Source organism: Notamacropus eugenii, chromosome 4 (assembly GCF_028372415.1).
Source record: "Notamacropus eugenii isolate mMacEug1 chromosome 4, mMacEug1.pri_v2, whole genome shotgun sequence".
Taxonomy (NCBI): domain Eukaryota; kingdom Metazoa; phylum Chordata; class Mammalia; order Diprotodontia; family Macropodidae; genus Notamacropus; species Notamacropus eugenii.
The window spans coordinates 86706679-86724931 of NC_092875.1; the positions used below are offsets into that span (position 1 = coordinate 86706679).

The 18253-nt window shown below is 48.1% G+C and overlaps 2 protein-coding genes across 12 annotated transcripts; one reads left to right on the forward strand and one right to left on the reverse strand.

Moving 5' to 3' along the window:
* Window positions 1-1121: 1121 nt before the first annotated feature.
* Window positions 1122-14214, reverse strand: FBXL6 (F-box and leucine rich repeat protein 6). 8 transcript variants are annotated; one of them, XM_072602714.1, is made up of 10 exons: window positions 14196-14214; window positions 7233-7759; window positions 6826-6984; window positions 6321-6495; window positions 4916-5047; window positions 4706-4813; window positions 4492-4605; window positions 3821-4052; window positions 2911-3154; window positions 1122-2317 (listed from the first exon to the last, which is right to left on the reverse strand). In XM_072602714.1, exons 2-10 carry the CDS (start codon window positions 7712-7714, stop codon window positions 2179-2181), a joined length of 1785 nt encoding a protein of 594 aa, XP_072458815.1. In that variant the 5' UTR covers window positions 7715-7759; window positions 14196-14214; the 3' UTR covers window positions 1122-2178. The 8 variants fall into 8 exon arrangements, with proteins under 8 accessions (XP_072458815.1, XP_072458816.1, XP_072458810.1 ...); XM_072602715.1 differs by lacking the exon at window positions 14196-14214 and adding an exon at window positions 13523-13693 and having other exon boundaries at window positions 6432-6495; XM_072602709.1 differs by lacking the exon at window positions 14196-14214 and adding an exon at window positions 13523-13693.
* SLC52A2 (solute carrier family 52 member 2) lies at window positions 9646-17246 on the forward strand. 4 transcript variants are annotated; one of them, XM_072602722.1, is made up of 6 exons: window positions 9654-9827; window positions 11401-11490; window positions 14869-15005; window positions 15153-16080; window positions 16262-16385; window positions 16506-17246. In XM_072602722.1, the coding sequence occupies exons 3-6, from the start codon at window positions 14879-14881 to the stop codon at window positions 16716-16718; spliced, it is 1392 nt and encodes a 463-aa protein (XP_072458823.1). In that variant the 5' UTR covers window positions 9654-9827; window positions 11401-11490; window positions 14869-14878; the 3' UTR covers window positions 16719-17246. The 4 variants fall into 4 exon arrangements, with proteins under 4 accessions (XP_072458820.1, XP_072458823.1, XP_072458821.1 ...); XM_072602718.1 differs by lacking the exons at window positions 9654-9827; window positions 11401-11490 and adding exons at window positions 13671-13718; window positions 14189-14303; XM_072602719.1 differs by lacking the exon at window positions 11401-11490 and having other exon boundaries at window positions 9646-9827.
* Window positions 17247-18253: the final 1007 nt, after the last annotated feature.

The following is an 18253-nucleotide window of genomic DNA, read 5'->3' on the forward strand; positions in this document are numbered from 1 at the left end:
CTTGCTGGTAAGGAATGCTAATGACAAGGGCATTTTTGTTTGGTCTTATTTTATGTTAGCTATAGATAGGGAGGGCCTCCACGTCCTCCACTCAGTAGGTCACTGCAGAAAAAAAAAGGAAACAAAGTGGATGCCCTTTGATTGCAGCCTATCTAAACAAACTGTGCTTTGTGGAGGTTGACTGTTTCCAGTTTTTTGTTACCACAAGGTGCAAAGGAAATTTTGTACCAATTTTCAGAGTTCTGTACTTGCATTTCTATCCATGCCAAATAACTGATTTGTGTATGTGAAGTGCAGGCTGGTCACTCCTCTGGATTATAAAAGAAAACGATTGTGATGGAAGAAATGCATATGGGACTTCTGAGATGGTGGTGTGTGAAGACCTAGAGAAGCCCAGGTTTCAAACACCACGTAAAACTCCAAAAATGTCTGCAAGTAACAATAATAAGGAAAACCTGAGAGAAATAAATGTCCACGGACCACTCTGTCCAGTTCAGAGCTGTATAAGAATAATACTGGAGAACCCTAAGGCTCTGAGTTGTGACAAACCAGGGTGGGCAGGAGACACATCATGGAAGCAGCGTGGACTCCCAGGGGCAGAAGGGGCTAGACAAGTGCCCACGGAGCCTATGCCTGAGCCACAAAGGAGACAGTGCTACACCAGTTCCCAGGCAGCCTTTTGCCCCTGCCTTAGCAGGACAGAGTGCCAGGGCAGAACCTGGGAGGGAAAGCACCCAAGGTCTCGTGGGAGGCCTGTGAAATCAACAACATCCAGATGGAGACTGTCAAGGTTACAGCAAGATTCTGGAGCCAACCTCTGGGTTTGGGACTGCATAAAGAGACGGAAAAGGGGGTCTAGGCCCAAACCTAAATTAAGCTCCCAGGAAATCAAGCCAAAATGCAGGAATTCTTTTAGAGGAAGAGGCTAGTTTCAACTCCTACAAATCAAAAGAGGGATAATCTTTAAAATTCACATTTCAAGAAATGACAAACGGAAACTGCCCTGATATATTAAAACAAGAGGGCAAAGAGAAAATAAAAAGAATCCACCCGTTTCCTCCTGAAAGTACAAAATGCAAACTCCTGGGAATGTCACAGACACAAGAAATGCACACAAAGAATTCAGTTTCATTGGAAAATTTTTTATGAACTGAGAGAAGAGGAACCAATGCTTTATACAGAATGTCTGCAACATCAATGAAAACAATTTTAAAAAGTGGCTCATTGTGGTGACCAAACGCATAAGCTTTCTTGGTCTAGGAAAGCAGACGTTGAAACATGCTTCCCCCCTTTATGCAGAAAGGTAGAGGGCTCAAGTTAGGGATGTTGCATAAACTATCAGATGGCTACATCGACTGGCTTTACTGAACCAGTTTAATTATAAGAGAGAGTTGGGGGAGGGGTGCTGACATGGGGAATGATTGTGAGGTACAAACAGAAGGTATCAATAAACTTTCAACAAAAAGGAAGAATAAACATTTGGATAGTACAAACATTGGTCTCCACATGTTAAAAGAACAAGTGCAAGTTTCCAGTGAGCTAGGCTGTTAGGCCTTTGATGGAGGATTTACAGAATATGGTCAAGAATCTCTCATGGGCTAAAGAAGGGCTGTGGGACTTGGGCCTTTTATTCCCATATCCTTCCTGGATGCAGGTAATGAGGTAAAGATCAGTCAACCAATCAACAAGTATTTATTAGGCACCTACTGTATGCCTCTCATGCTAGGCACTGAGGATAGAAGTATAAAGAATGAAAAAATCCCTCCCAAAAGCAGTTTACATTCTAGTGGGAAAGACAAATAGATATAAAAAATAGACAGCATAAATACAAAATGAATGAATACAAATATATACAAAGTAGTGAAATACTAGATAGCTTGGGAGGAGGACACTTGCAGTTGCATGGGAGGAGTCAGGAAAGGCTTCATTCAGAAGATGGATGCCAGGGCTTTTTTAGAAATGATGAATTTAAGACATCTCTGGAAATCTGATTTGAAACCATCTTCAGCACCCTCAGACCTTTTCCTTCCTGTTCCAAGATGGACATACTTCTCATTATTTTTAGAAAAGGATTTTAATTTTACAAAATCTTTAATATTTTTTAAAATGGGAGAAAGGGAAGAGACAAGAAGAGTGTCCAGGAAGGGATACAGGGAGAGTGAGTGGGACAGCTGGGTCCTAGGTGGCGGTAAGGAGCTGGTCCAAGCACCACTGGATCTCTGCTTGTCCTCGGTAGGCCCTCTTCAGGCCCCGAGGAAGGTATCGGCAGGAGGACAGGTTGAGGTAGCTGAGAGCTGGGCAGCTGCTGATCACAGAGCTACGGAAGAACAGAAAGGGTGAGCATTGGAACTGACTCTCTGTCCCACAACCTATCAGCCCTCAGTCTGTAAAGTGCCTAAGGCCCACAGCTTACATAGTTACATATGAAATAGAAACTACTCCAAGGTTACTGAGATAAAGTTAAGAGATCAAAGGAAGGAGGTGCTCCCTAAGTCTTCCCTGTAAAGTGAGGAAGGAAGTTCTGGAGGAAAAAAAGGGGTTGTGGGGGAGGGAAAAAGGCTTTGGGGGAAAAGGAAGACAGGAGGTTTTAGGGAGAAGAGTAAACGAAGGCTGGGAATGGGAAGGAAAGTGAGTCCTGAGGAAGAGAGAAGGACGTTTGGAGGAAAGGGAGAAAAACATTTCAGATGCAGGGATGGCACAGGAAAGCCATGTCTAGGGTGAAGAGGCAGAGTAGGGAAGAAGAGAAGAAAAAGGAGAGAAGAAGAAAGGGGGAAAGGAGGAGGGTAGAGGGAATCATAGGTTGGCAGACTTTAAGAGAGGGAAGGAAGGGGAACAGCTTTGTGGTAAGGTTGGCCACAGCAGGGAGTATGACATCGGGAGGATGCAGAGCCTTAAGGCTTAGGTCCTGACCTGATAGTTGCCACAGTAACTTGGGTACCCTTCAGGCTGAGAGAGCGAAGTGGGCTGTGCCTACTCTCTGTGCTTGAGAAAGCTGCCAGGGCCCGCCTCAGATCTTCTTCGTGGTAACACTGGCCGTTAAGGTCTAGCTCCTGGAGAGTGTGATGCCACTTCCACGTGAACAGAGGGCTTCCCTCCTTGGGCAGGGCCACCCAAATTACGGAACCATACAGGCCCAGGTGTAGCTGTTCTAGGTCTGAGGAGGAAGAAGGGGAAAGGTGATCAGGTCTGGAGGGCATGGCCTGGACACCTGGACTTGAACCCTCAGGTAAGATTCCCTATCTATATCCTGAGGTCAAAAGGCATAGCAGCCCCCAAATCTTCCCACTTCCACCTTTCCCAACCTCTCCAGGATCACTTGCTTAGCCTTCCTCACCCCTTGTACCAGTATGCTCCCACCTTTTAAAGGAAGCTTTCCCTCCTCCACAATTGGAAATTATCTTCCCCCTCTGATCTCACACAGTACTACACTTTTCTGATGCACTGACCAGCATATTAGAGTTATTTGTGCTGGATTGTGTTGTATTTTCCTTAAAATAAAAATTATTGTTAACACTGCTATAAAAAATAATTAACACTTACAGAACTCTTTAAAGTTGGCAAGTCACTTTACCTTTATTAACTGACTCAAGCCACACCACAAACCTGAGAGGGTGGTACCATAGGTATTACTCTCATCATTTCACAGTTAAAGAGACTGAAATCTGATGAGAGGAAGTGACTTGCCCAGTCACATGGCTAATACATGTCAGAGGCAGCATTTCACCTTGGATCTTCCTTGATCCAAGCCCAGTACTCTCTCCTCGATACTACAATATTCTGCATGTCCTCACCCATGTGTATCACTTCCCCCAGTGCTTACCAGGGCAAGGCAAGCTGGCCAGGCCTGCAGGTGTGAGGAGGCCACAGCCTCGGAGGTCCAGCACCCGCAGGTGAGGAGATGCATGCAGCAGGCGGTGTAGGATCTCGTCACTTACATAGGTGATGGTGGATGTGGCCAAGCAGAGCTCCTGCAGTTCTGGGAAACCAGGCCCCAGGGGTACCCCACGCCCTCCCACCTTGGGAGACCAAACCAGGTTCAGTAACCGCAGGACCTGTGAGTAGAGGAAGGGGACTCAGGCTCAGAGTCCAGCAGATGCTCCAAGTGATGGGAGCTCAGAGCCAGATCTTTAGGCTAAGAGAGAGATCAGAGGACAAGGGAAGGAACAGACACATACCAGGAAGCAGTTTTATTTTGTAATTAAGGTCTGCACCTAGAAACAAAGGTGGATGTAGCGGACCTAGAGATGGGGATAGCAATAGCTGGGAATAGAAGGGAGATAGGAGGCGTGGGGTAGGATTGGGGGCTGACCGTACCACAGCAGGGCCAACCTGGTAGCCAAGAACAGAGAGTGATACTGGGGACTAGGGGCCTGGTATCAGCAGCCAGGGATAAAAGTTAACTAAAACTGAGGGATACTTGGGCTGGGGAATAACAATAGCTCTAGGTAACACTGGGGACAAGGAGGTACCTGTGATTGGGGATGGGAGTACCTGGAGCTGGGGACAGCCAGCCTGCAGAGCTTCAATGTGTATCCGAAAGTGTTGGCTGTTGGGTTTCATCCCTGTGTCCACCTCAAGGAGCTGGAGTTGGGGGCAGCATCCATTCTACCAGGGAGACCAGGGGTGAGGAAGGTTAGGGGGGAGCACCCATTTTCCTAAACACAGCCTTCCCTCTATTTCCCCTGCCCCATCAAGTGAGGGTCACCGAAAGTGAGGAGATGATGGAGGTCATCTGACTACTATAACTTAGCCATAGCTGCCGGAGTTGTTTGCCTGCTGCCTCCAGGAAGCCAACTACTGCTGCTGACACCATCTGAAAACAAACATGGAAGAGATCATTGCTAGGCAACTTCTTAGGGGTCAGTGAGGGGAACGGGAACAGTCCAGGGATGGATAGGTGGGACAGGGCACTAACCTGGCAGTTCTGCAGGTTGAGGCTATCCAGCTGGGGGCAGGCCCTGGACAAAGGAACCAGGGCCTCTGCTGTCACAGACTGACAGTGGGAAAGTTTGAGAGATGTGAGGTGGGGACAAGACTCACTCACAGCCTATTAGGACAGAAGACATTGATGTTATCCAAGCCCACCCTAACCACAGATGCCCTCCCATTATGGGTCAGCTCCCTACAAGGGAGAGAAATCAGACCTGAACCAATCCTACCCCTTCTGCCCTCTTAACTCAGGAGTCCAACTACCTTCTAGTTCATACCAACTAGTTCATATTTTTTCCCTTCATATACTTTACAATCCAGCCATATTGGAACATTAATTGACATACTGTTTTCTATCTTTGTGCACCTGCATAGGCCACACTACATATCTGGAATATGTTGTCTCCTCATCTCTGCCTTCTTATGTGCTGCTTCCACATAACATATAAGGCACATACCCAACAGTTTGTTGTTTCTGTTTGTTTGTTTTGTGGGAGTAAGAATGTAAACATCTGGAAGGATTGGGAAAGGCTTCCTGAAAGGGGAAAGGGGAAGAAGAATCCTGGAGCTGTGCTTTGTAGAAAAGCAGGGACTCTAGAAAATTCAGGTGAGGAGGGAGAATATTCCAAGCAAGGCATTCCTGGATAAAAGTATGCAGGTAGGGGACAGAATGTCCCATATATATGTGATCCCAGAAGTAACTGGGAGCCACCAAAGCTTCTTCAGCAGGGGAGTGACATGGCTGATCTATGACAGTAGCTGTGATTATTGTCCATACCCACAGGTATTCAACCAAGGCTGGGGCCCACTTTTCTTTTCCTCAGGTTCCCATTTCACCCATTCCTAATTCCAGGACAGAATGGAAAATAATGGGGGGAGAAGTAGGTAAAGGGAAGATAAAATATGAGGGAGGATGAAAGGGGAAGGGAAAAAGGAATGAGGAGCATTTACAGAGCACTATGTCCAAGGAACTGTGCTATGTGCTTTTTATAAATATTATCTCATTTCATCCTCACAACAATCCTAGGAGGTGGGTGCTACTATCAGCCCCATTTAACAGCTGAGGAAACTGAGGCAAAGGTTAAGTGACTTGCCCAGGGTCACACAGCTACTAAGTGTTCAAGGCTGGATTTGAACTCAGGTCCTCCTGACACCAGGTCCAGAGATATCCACTGCACCATCCAGCAATCCAGAAGGGCGGGGTTTTGCTCAAGGATCTGAATATTCCTTCCCCTACCAACAGGGACTAGAATTTAGAGGGCAATGCTAAGAACACCTGTTTCATCCTGCCTACAGGGATGGAAAGTAAACAGTAGGCACAACTCCTGTCCACCAAACACTCTTGGCCTATGTGAGGAAGGTGCACGCTGACAGGAAATGTTAGCACTTACAAAGCAATTTGATGCAAGAATAAGTTGTCTCTCAGTTAAAGGAGGTCTGACCTCAGGGTTAGAGGTCAAGGGCAGCATATCCCTCTCAGCCCCCCATACCAATCTCCTCACCTTCAGCATCAGAGGTACATAGTTTTTCCAGTTAAATAGAGAAAGCTCCCGGAGTAATGAAAACCTGCCATAAAGAAATGGGCATGTATCTAATATCTTTCCAAGATCTCTTATTCAGTTATTCCCTCCTCATAAAAATGCATGGGCCACCATCCTTCCAGGGTTCCCTAGACAGCCACCCCTCCCCTAGTCCAGGTAAAGCAAGAAGACTCTGAGGACCAATTCTTCCTGAAAGGAGAATGGTGCTAGGTGCCAGGAGTAATCCTTTCCCTCAACACTCTCTTCAGCAGGAGAGATTTCAACCCCATGAAGGGCAGTCTCAAGCTAATGCCAGTCAGGCCAAAGGACATAGGCAGAAAATTCATACAGTGTGAGATGAAAACATTTTCCTCACCTGTTGGGCACCAGCCACTCTAGAGAACTGAGAATCCTCTTCTCCACCTTTGATGGAGGACCCTTTGAACGAGAAGGCCAAGGTGGAGCCAGAGATACCTTCTGCCACAGCATGGAGTGAGAAGCAGCATCATACCACAGGCGGCACACCTGGGCAGCCCTGAAAGGCACAAGAGTTTCTGCTATTCCTGTCTCCCTACTAAGCTATGTGGCCCCTCATTCTAAGCATCTCCCACATGGGACACTAAAATAAATAAAATAGCCTAAGCTGGCCTCCTTCTTTTTTTGCCTCTTCAGCCACATGTAGTCCATACCACTATCTGCTCCTCTCTCTACTTGAAATACCTTCGTGCTGCCCCACCCTTAACAATCTTTCTCAACACAGTCTTTCAGGGAAGGACTGGATACCTGCAAAGGAAGGGCACTGCCCCATCAGATGCCACTAATACTTGGAATATTTGAACCAAGATCTCCAGAGGAATGTGGTCTCCCCAGCCTGGCCCTGAGGTAGTGCTGTCCTGAGGAGACTGCCTCCCCTGCACTAGGCTGAGATCTGCACTGTTTGGGGTCTCCATTTGACGTGACTGGCGGACCTCTCGTCGAGCTAACTTCCTGAGATGGGAGGCCTTTTTCCTGTGGGCCCGTCGTGCTGGCTCTTCCAGATTGGGTACAATCAGCAGCATGTCCTCAGCTTCATGAATGTGGTAAGCAACTCTTGCAGAAGGCCGTCTCCATGAACCTTTTCTCTTCTTTTTTTTCTGGGGGGGCCCAACTGGAACTGAGGGCCTTGACCTCTCATTAGGCCTGAAACGTGATTGCTGTGATGAACTGGAGTCCTCTTGAGGAGGTAAAGCCATCCTATTGCCAGCATTGCCAGAGACCTCCTCCATGTTCTCAAGAGATGGGGCAAATCATAATGGTGGCTCTAGGGGATCCTATGAGAGAAACCAGAAGAGACGGTGTTAAGAAAAGGGCATTTGTTTATGAACTGTGAGGATGAGGACAAAGAGATCACATGAAATCCCCACTGTCACACCAAACTAAACCCATTTTTTTTTGGAGGGTGGGGTCAGGTCAGAGTCACTAGACTGGTGAAAGGTACATGCCAGATGACTCCTCATTTTTCTGTAACCCACAAATACAATCAGTGACTGAATCCCATCATTTCTGCCTTCACAACATCTCTCGCATCTAACATCTTCTCTCTATTTACATAGCCACAACCCCACCTTAGCTCAGGCCCTAATTATTTCTCACATGGACTACTGCAATAGGCTGCCAATAAGTAGTCTCAAGTCTCTTCTCACTCCAAGCCATCTTCCATTCAACTGTCAAAGTGATTTTTCTAAAGCCAACTATATGATTCTCATACTCAGCTGCTTCCTATTACTTCTAAGATAAAACATAAATTCCTGTTTGGCTCCTAAAGCCCTTGATAACCACCCCCTCACTTACCTCTCCAGGCTCATTATTTACTCTTCCCTTTTCGACAGCCCAATGGTCCTCCCTGCTGTTGCTTACACATGACACTCTACCCATCTCCAGTGGCCGGAGTGCTCTTTCTTCATTTCCCCCTTTGCCATTAGAATTCCTTACTTCCTTTGAGATTCAGCTCAATGTCTACCTTCTCTATGAAGACTTCCCTAATTCCATTAGCTGCTAGTACCCTCTTGCTAAAAGTTACCCCATGTTTATTTTGCATGTGTGTATACTGTATCCCTGCATAGAATACATGCTCTTAGAGAACCAGGACTGTTCCTTTGCATCCTTGTCTCACCGGTGCCTAGCACAGTGCTTGGCACAGAGCACACCTAATAAATGTTTATTGATTAACTGATGCCAGTGATGCCATATTACCAAAGATGACTTGTATACAAGTGTCATAAATATAACTGTAATGTGTAACATGAAAGACTGATAACTGGTGAATAATCTAAATGCTGCACTAGTATTGACAGGATATTAAAAGACCTAGAAGACCTGGTGGGGAGACCAGAGGAGTCAAATTCCTGGCCTACCTGAACAAGATTCAAATGTAACTGGGAAATGCTTAGCAAAATAAAAGCTATACAACAGAGCTGATGTTAACTTGTAGTTTTCTAAGTCAATATGCATTGCTGTTTGAGTTTGACATCACTTGGAACAGATCATCGGAGGAGGATTTTTCAAAGCTCAAGAGGACATGACTCATTCAGCATGCAGAAGGCATGACGAGAGTCTGATCTGTACCAAAGGAAGGACTGGATTATAAACATGTTGGGATGGGAAATACTATAGACAGGATTTTAGACAGATTTTAGAAAAAACATTTGACAAAAGAAGTCTCTCTTACTCTCCTTGTGAACAAGATAGATGTGGGACAAATGAGTATACAACTGGGTGGGTTCTAAACTAGTTAAATGCTAGGACCCAAAGAATACTCATTCATGTATTGATGTCAAAATGGAGATGTCTCCTGGAGGGATCCCATCTTTGGCTCTGCTATTCAACATTTTTGTTAGTGACTTGGGTAAAGGTATAAATAGTATAGGAATAATCCAAAAATCCCTCTTTGGTTTTGGAGCTCTCTGTTTCATAAAGCTCACTTGTAAGAGGATACTTCTTCTCTAATACATCCTCTATTCCTACCCAATACCCCATCTTGCCTTTTCCTGGAGACTTCCATACCTTCTGCTTGAAACTTCACTGCCCCATGCTTGTACAGGAGGGAGGAGGGCTGTTATAATCAGTTAATCCCTAGCCTCCCTCTGCTTATGACATCAGTGATGGGAAAACAATCAGAAATACCCAAGCGAGAACCACCTCCTTCTTATCAGGACTCATGTCTACATTGTCAAGCTACCATTGGTGTGGAGACCACATACCACCCACCTCCTCCACAATGAGGAGTAACAGAGAAGAGCTGGTAGAGGAGAGTGTGCCAAGTCCAGGGGGAGCCTCTCTGAAGGACCAACAGTGACCCTCCCCCAACTCCTGCCATGATTTAAAGACCACGAACTTGAGGTTGGGAGACTTCCTTGTTGTATCCTTTCCCTGTTGCCATATGTTCCCCTGGAGTCTCATTTCAGGCCTTGGGACTTCCCCTTGTGTGAGTTAAAGTGTACCATAATTAAGACCTACTCTTCCTTTTAAGTATTATTGGCTTGTCTGACTCTTCAATGGAAACTTCTCTAAGTCCCCAAAAGGTTGGCAAGGAATGAGACAGTATGCTTATTAGATCTGTGATTCCACACAATTTAAAGGAATAATTGATACATTCAATAATAAGATCACTGAATCATACCAGATGAAATTTAATCTGAATAAATGCAATCTGACACTTGAACTGAAAAAAAAAACTACATGAGTACATCTGAGATGGATAGACAGGTGAACAGATAACCAACCATTCACATACACAAGATCTGTGGGTTTATGACTCCCATGTTCAATATGAGTCAGCTAGAAAACAAAGTCAAGTGCAAGTCATGTCATTATTTCTCTGACGGCATGGTCTTCTTCGGCAACGAAGGATGAACACACACCTAAAACGTAAGCTACGAAACACATTTCCCAGTGTATCCCATTGTATCCCTCACCTCAAGCAAGAAGAGAGGAAGGTACCTTCTTCTATTTTCTCTTTGGGCTAAGTTTAGTCATTATAACTTCACAACATTCAGTTTTAGTTGTTTTATTGTTATTCCCATTTACGTTGTTGTAGTCTGTGTATGTGTTGTTTTCCTAGTTCCTCTTACTTCATGTTGCACCATCAGTTCATGCATAGTTCTCTCTATTCATCATGCTTACTGTTTTTTACAACACAGTAACATATTCACATACTACATCTTGTTTAACTATTCCTCTGTCAGTGGAGACCTATTTTGTTTCCCACTACAAAATGTGCTGCTACAAATATTTTAGAATACATGAGACTTTTCTTAGTCAACAAGCATTTATCAAGTGCAGTGTCAGATACTGAGCTAAGTGTGGAAGAAAACCAATAATATAAATGGTTGAGGTGACGAACTATGGGCATGGAATACTATAAATAATGTTTGATTTTCTTGATGTGTTGGTTTAGTTTTGGTGAATTTTCTTTCCTCTTTTTAATTGTTGCAAATGAGGACTCTAGGAGGAGGAGAGAAAATGGGATACATTGGGAAATGTAGGTGATAGAAAAACGAAAAATATCAATGAAAATCTATTTTAAAAAAGAAACTTCTTCAGAACCAGATTCCTTCCTACCTTTCCAGCCTGACTATATTGCTCTTCTCCATTCCCTTCAGAGTTCAGCTATCCTGACTTATTGCTGCTTCCCATATGTGCCATTCTATTTCTTCCTCCAATTCCTTTGCCCAGGCTTTGTCTCATGGCTGGAATGCATTCCCTCCTCATCACTGTGTCTTGTGATCCCTGCTTTCCTTCAGGAGCAACTGTATTTTATATGAAGTCTTCTGGGGATCAAACCTGTACCCTGAAATATCTTGTATTTATTTTGCATATATTCTGTGTATTTCATAAAGGCAAATGTCTCCCCCTGCTAAAATGTAAAGTCATTTAGGGCAAGGATTGTTTCTGTTCGTCTTTGTACCCCCAGTACCTGGCTCTGGGATTTGGCAGCTGGGATCAGGAAACACTTCATCTAGAAAGGGGGGATAGAACTGGACCTTGAAAGAAAGAGTCTGAGGTAAGAGGGAATACATACATGGATGGCAGATAGCCACTGAACAAAGACATGGAAGTGAGAGACAGTGTCATGATAGGGGGGGCACCAAATAGGTTATTGTGAACTAATGTGCCCAGGAGTTTAACAAATGCTTGTCAATATTCCTGGAAATTATGCCTCTCTAAATGAATTCCCAATCTGAATTTGCTTTTTTTTGCTGCCAAATCACATTGACTCATGGTGAACTTGCAGTCCCACTACAGCCACCAGATCTTTTTCAGACAAATTGATGCCTAAACATACCCTACTCCATTCAGTCGATTTTTCTGAAACCAAGTATAAGATTTTATATTTATTCTTATTACATTTCATCTCATTAGATTCAATTCAAATTCTTTTTTTTGAATCCTGTCATCCAGTTATCCCTTCCAACTCAGTACCACTTGCAAATGTGACAAGCATGAGACATTATACCTTGATAAGAGGAGATACCTGGGACACTCCTTCACAGACCATCCCCCACTTAATACTTAACAGCTACTCTTTGAGCATGCCCACCTGACTAGTTTCAAAATGACTGTAATTCAACCACAAAAGACTTATTAATGCCCACCATATGAAAGGTACCAGGTACATGTACCAGGAATATTAAGGGCAAAACCTATACAATCCTTTTACATGCTACTGGGGACAAAGGGGTGAGGAAGTATGTAAGCAAATAAATCAACATAAATTACATAAAAAGTTAAGTACAAAATAACTGAGCAAGAGGAGTAGGAAAATCAGAAATAGCAGCCTGTAGGGAGTGGCACTTCAGCTGAACCTTGAAGGAAGCTAGGGATTCTAAGAGTCAAAGGTAAAGAAGCGGTGCATTCCAGACATGAACTACTAAGTTATGATGATGTAACGTCCCATATTGAGAACAACAAGAAGGCCAGGTTGACAGGAATGGAAAGTGTGTGAAAGGGAGGAGACAAAATGAAATTAATTGGAAAGCTAGGCTGGAGCCAGCTGTGATGGGCTCTAACTGCCAAAGAGAGAAGTTTGTATTTTATCCAAAGGCAATAGGGAGCCACTGAAGTTTCTTAAGCAGAGGGGTGACTTGGTCAGACCTGCTTTTTAGCTATATTGATTTGTTTGGCGGAAAGATTGGAAAGAGAGGATACCAGAAGCAATTAGCACTTTTAAGAGTCCAGGCAGGAGCTGATGAGATCCTGAACACGTGGAATGGAGAAAAGGGAGAACGGAAGTAAGCAATATTGTGGAGGCCGAATCAGTAAAGTCTGGCAACCGCCTGGATAGGATGGTGAGGAAGAAGAATAGCTAAAGACAAAGAAAACAGCTTCCTTTTGGAGAGGATGCCTCCCAGACATCTAGCTGGAAATGTCCTGCAGGCAGTGATAAGGATTAGAACCGGATGGGCAGAAGTGGGTAGCCTTCAGCATGGACCCAAGCGAGTGGTTAAGAGCACCTGGGGAAAGAGTACAGGACAAGGCTCTGAAATCCAAGCACCCACGGGGGTGGCACCAGAACGGAACTCTGGAAAGGGATTCTCCCAGCGGATACAGTCCTGCCAATTACTTTGAGTCCCAAAGGCCCCGGGCAGTTCTAAAGGTTAAAGCCGCACTAAGAATTTTGGGACACCCAGCATTTGCACGTGCTTATTATGGGCGAACCGTGTTATTTCACCACGGGGGCAAGAACACGTTTCGGTTTTTTTCTTACGTTCCCACTGCCTCGCACAGTGCCAGGCACAGGCTGAAGGGAGGCATGAGAAGGAGAGGTCAGACAGGTAGGAGGAGCTAAGGCTCAAAAACCCAGGGGCAGTGGGGGAGAGGGGAGGGAGGCGCCCTGGAGATAGGGAGGGGCCCTGTTGGAGGAGGAGGGGGCCCTGGAGAAGAGGAAGAGCTCTCCGAAGGAAGAGGGCCCCAGCGACGGGGAGGGGCCCCCCGAGGGAGGAAGGGCAGGCGGAGGGGAGGAGGGCGGCCGGTGCACCACTAGGGCCCCTGGGAATTCCTGGACCAGGTGAATGGGCGGGAACGTCGGCTCTCACCTGCCTTGGGCCTGGGTCTTTCCCTCACCCTCCTTTTCGACTTTCGGTCTTCCGCGCGTTCAGCCGCCACTTCCGGGCACGTGGTGGTTGGGCGGGACTTCCGGCGCAGGAGTGGCAAGCCCGGCCCGGCCGGCGAGGGGGGCGGGGAGACGAGAAGGGGCGGGGCCCCAGGGAGCCGGCGCCGGGGTCGCTGCACGTAAGTCCCGTCTGCTTCCCCGTCTGCCCCGGCCCCCGGCCCCCGCCCCTCCGCCCCTTCCCGGCCGGCTCTCAGCTGCTCGCCGGGCTCCCCTCTCCCCGCTTCCCGAGCACGGGGAGTGACACCTGCCGCACGCTCCCGGCCCGGGGTTCCCACGCCCCTGGGGTCCTGGAGGGGCAGACGCGCGGGGCACGCCCCGGGACCCCGGCTCTTGGCGCTGGAAGCCGCGGTCGGCCTCGCGGGAGGAGGGGCATCCATGTGCCCTGCCTCGATTTCCCCTCTGGGAGGGGGCGCCGAGGCATCTCCCGGTGGTGCCAGGCGCCGCCGCTGCCCGGAAAATGCCTAATCCCAGAGCGGGCGGGGGCTGGGAAACTGGCCTTATCCTGGATTTGTGCTCCTTCCCGCCGTGCACTCCTGCTTAAGCCCCCCCGCCCCAGACCCTCACCCCCAATCCCGGTTTGCCCCCACAGCCCTTACTTCTTTTCTGCTTGGCTTCCCTTGGGAGACCTGGTGGCCCTCCAGAGATGTTCCTGGCCTCCCACGGCCTGGCGCGGCCGTGGCCGCAAGCCTCCCTCCAGTGCCACGGTAGTGTTCCCTGCCGGCATTGCCCGAGATCCTCATCCTTCCTCAAGGGTGCTGGGGTCATTGGCCAGGGGCCAGCTGAGCTGGACACTTGCCTTCTCCTCCTCTTCCTCTTCCTCCTGCCGGTGGAATTGGACCTTGGGTCACACCTTCAGGTCCCGCACTGGTCAGGTTGTCCTCTTCCCTATTTGTGGTCCTAGAGACCCAAGAACCAGCCCAGGTGGCCCCTGAAGCTTCAGGACCCCGAGGTGCGGGGTGGGGGTGGGGAGGGGAGGGAGCAGAGGCTATGTCTCTGGGAATCCAGGACTTTGGGTAGGTACAAGCTGTGGGTTTAACACGGGCTTCTCGATACATGTGCACTCACACACACACATACTCTCTCTCTCTCTCTCTACTTCCCCTCACCTAGCTGGAGTGCACGTCTGTTCACCTGTCTGTGACTCTTCCAAAGCTAGTGTTCTGATATTTGTCTTTCCTTATTTCCCTGTCAAGCTATCTCACAAGGTTCCAGAAATAGTCTCTACCTCTCAGCCTCCATATGTCACTAACTTATTTCTTTTCCCTTCAGACCAGCTGGGATGGCAGCCCCCAATGGCCGGACAGTGTTCACACACATTCTGGTGGCCCTCTTTGCCATGGGTTCCTGGACTGCGGTCAATGGGATTTGGGTAGAGTTGCCACTGCTGGTGAAGGACCTGCCTGAAGGTAAGTGAGTGGGTGAAAAGGACCTGGGGCCAAGGTGTAGGATTGGGGGATGGTGGGTAGAAATAGAAGTTGGGCCATGGGCTACACATGAGGACTGTAAATGAAGGATTAGAGCTGACCCTCAGCCCTACCTCTTTTTGTTTGCAGGATGGAACCTTCCCTCCTACCTGTCAGTGCTGGTAGCCTTTGGAAACCTGGGACCACTGGCTGTAACACTGTGGGGTCGCTTGTCGAAGAGTGAACTTGGCCCAATCCGGGCTGTGCAGGCTGTGGGTGTGGTGGGCATGGGACTGCTGGCTCCTCTGTGGTCCCATGTGGTACCCATGGCAGGGCAGCCCCATGCTGTGGCCTTCCTAGCATTAGCCTTTGCACTGGCCCTGAGCTGTTGCACCTCCAATGTCACTTTCCTTCCCTTCATGTCCCATCTGCCCCCAGCCTTCCTCCGCTCATTTTTCTTGGGTCAGGGTCTTAGTGCCCTGCTGCCCTGTGGGCTGGCTCTGGCCCAAGGTGTGGGCCACCTCGAGTGCCGACCAGCCTCCTCTCCCAGCTCTGGGGTTTCCACTTTGCAATCCACATCAAGTCCCAATGTTTCTCTTTCCCCTGACATCTCCCCATCGGCCCCCATGGTGCCCGTATACTTTAAGGAACACTTTTCAGCCAGCACCTTTTTCTGGGTGATAACCACCCTGCTTGCCATCTCAGCAGCAGCCTTCCAGGGACTGCTGCTCTTGCTGCCATCTGCACCTACCACAGTTACCCCTAGAAGTGAAGGGCAGGGACAGGGAGCCACTCCAGAGGAAGAGGTGTCACCACTTCGAGAGCCAGGAGAGGAGACTGGGACACCTGAGACAGAGTCAGAGGAAAGAGTCCATGGTCTGCTGAAGTTGTGTTCAGTCAGAGGGGCCTGCCTGCTAGGGCTGCTAGGGGCTACAAATGCCCTGACCAACGGGGTACTGCCTTCTGTGCAGAGCTACTCCTGCCTGCCATATGGGCGACGTGCCTACCACCTGGCTGTGGTGTTAGGAAGTGCCTCCAGCCCCCTCGCCTGCTTCCTGGCCATGGCTATCCTGTACAGGTAGGTCAGTAGATGCCAGAGAGGGAGCTCAGTGGGGGAGAGCCCAAAGATGGGAGCCGAAGTGAAATTCCAACTAGAAAAGATCTAGTTGGAGACACAGAAGAAGGTAGGGGATGGGAAAGGGAAGTGGAAGTTGTTCCTGTTTCTCAGATCCCTAATTGGCAACACTTTTTTCCCTCAGGTCACTGCCTGGTCTGGGTGCCCTTTCAATGCTGGGCACCTTTTTTGGGACATATGTGATGGTATTGGCATCCCTGAGCCCCTGTCCCCCACTAGTGGGCACCTCTGCAGGTGTAGTCCTTGTGGTAAGTGCATGACTGCCCTGGGCTTGGGAAAGTGATGAATGTTGGGGATCAAGGAAGTGATAACTCTTCCTGGCTGGGCCTCTACCCTCAATCCCTCTCCTTCTTCCTTCCTTCTTCCAGGTGCTGTCATGGGTTCTGTGCCTGGGCATCTTTTCCTATGTGAAGGTGGCAGTGAGCTCACTCCTGCATGGTGGTGGCCGAGGTGCTCTGCTGGCAGCAGGCATTGCAATCCAGACAGGTTCTCTGTTGGGGGCCCTTGCCATGTTCCCCGCAACGAGCATCTACCAGGTCTTCCACCAGAGCCAAGACTGCATGGACATGTGTAGCCCCTAATGATTCCTAAGGGGTTTGTTTGGGGTTTGTTGGGAGTGCCCTTCCCTTCTCTACCCCTCACCTTCCCAGGAGTAAAGTAACTCCATCCATGCTGGAGCAGCATGTGCCTTATTGCCTTCGGTGGGTGAGGTGTCATCCCTTGCACAACTCCTACCTCTCAGGGACGGGCCAGGAATTGGCTTAGGACCCAGTGCCCCTAGCCTCCTGGAACCCTTCTCCCCAACCAAAAACAACAACATCCAAACCTTAGGAATAGATACTGAGGACCAAAGACTGGGATTCTGTTGTTTTCCCTCCTGGGAGGCTTCCTTATCGGCCGCACTCCGGTCTCTTATCCTCTGGGTCCCAGAACTGAACAGAGGTCAGCAGACATCTCCAGAGACCATCTGTGTACAAGGCCTTGGGATTACAGAGAAGATGACAGCTAACAATTCCTGTTCTGGGCACATGGGACAGTGTCTCTCAGACTCAGACCCCAAGTCCAGTTACAACTATAGTTTTAGAATAAAAGTTCTATTTTCTATCTGAGTGGGACTCATCAGTCGTCAGTTAAATTCCTTTTGAGACCTTTCCAGAGTCCCCTTCCTCCCTTCACCCTCAGTGACTGACCCAAGAAGCCCTGAAGTTCAGCAGAGAGTACAGGCTCATTTCAGCCTGCCTGATAGCTGGGGCTTTGTGGAATCCTGGAAGAGAGCTAAGAGGGCTAACCTGTGGGCTAAGGTCACTATCAACCTAAAATTTCCTTCCTTATAAGTTTGCTGTCCAGGTCCAGAGAATTTAAAAGGACCAAGTGGTAACCCCCAAGGCAGGGCATGTCCTCTCACAGAAGAGGACCTGGCTGATCACAAGGCAACTACCCTGGTGCCTGCAGTGTTGTCCTGACCTGAGCCTTCTTCCTTTCTATGTACCCAAACTAGGAAAGGGTTAATTATACTATGCTTGGCCTAGCTGTGGGGAGTCCAGCTTCTACTCATTGTTCTCTTCGGAAATTCCCAAGGTTCCCTGTCCCTGACCTTGCAGTCTCTATCCAAACAGCCTTTGATTTGGCCCTGGGTCCTGCCCATCTGTACTTCCCAGAGTCAACTACCACAACCCCTGCCCCGTCTTAGTTTATGGCGCCAACAGTCCGACCTTCCAAGGCTGTTTCTTGAAAGTCTCACCTCTCCCCACATCAGCTCCCTGTGCTCCCAGAAAGAAGCCCTTGGGAAGACAACCTCTGAGGTCATTTAGTCCAGCTCTCTCATTTTACAAAGTGGAGAGGGGAAAGGTCTCACAGGCAGTTAGTGGTAGAGCTAGGGGCTCCAGCCCACGTCTTCTGACTCCAAACTCTACCTTCTCAAAAAGGGCCAGTGTGGTGGTATTTTCCTTCACAAATCACTAAAAGAAGTATGCTTGCTTCCAAATTAGAAAGACATGCATGAAATACAGGCTATTGACCCAATGAACCCTGTCCACCCTTCTCCATTCTGTCCACACCACTGCCAGGCTCATCTTCCTCAGAGAAATCTGGTTTTTTAAGTCACAACTCTGCTTAA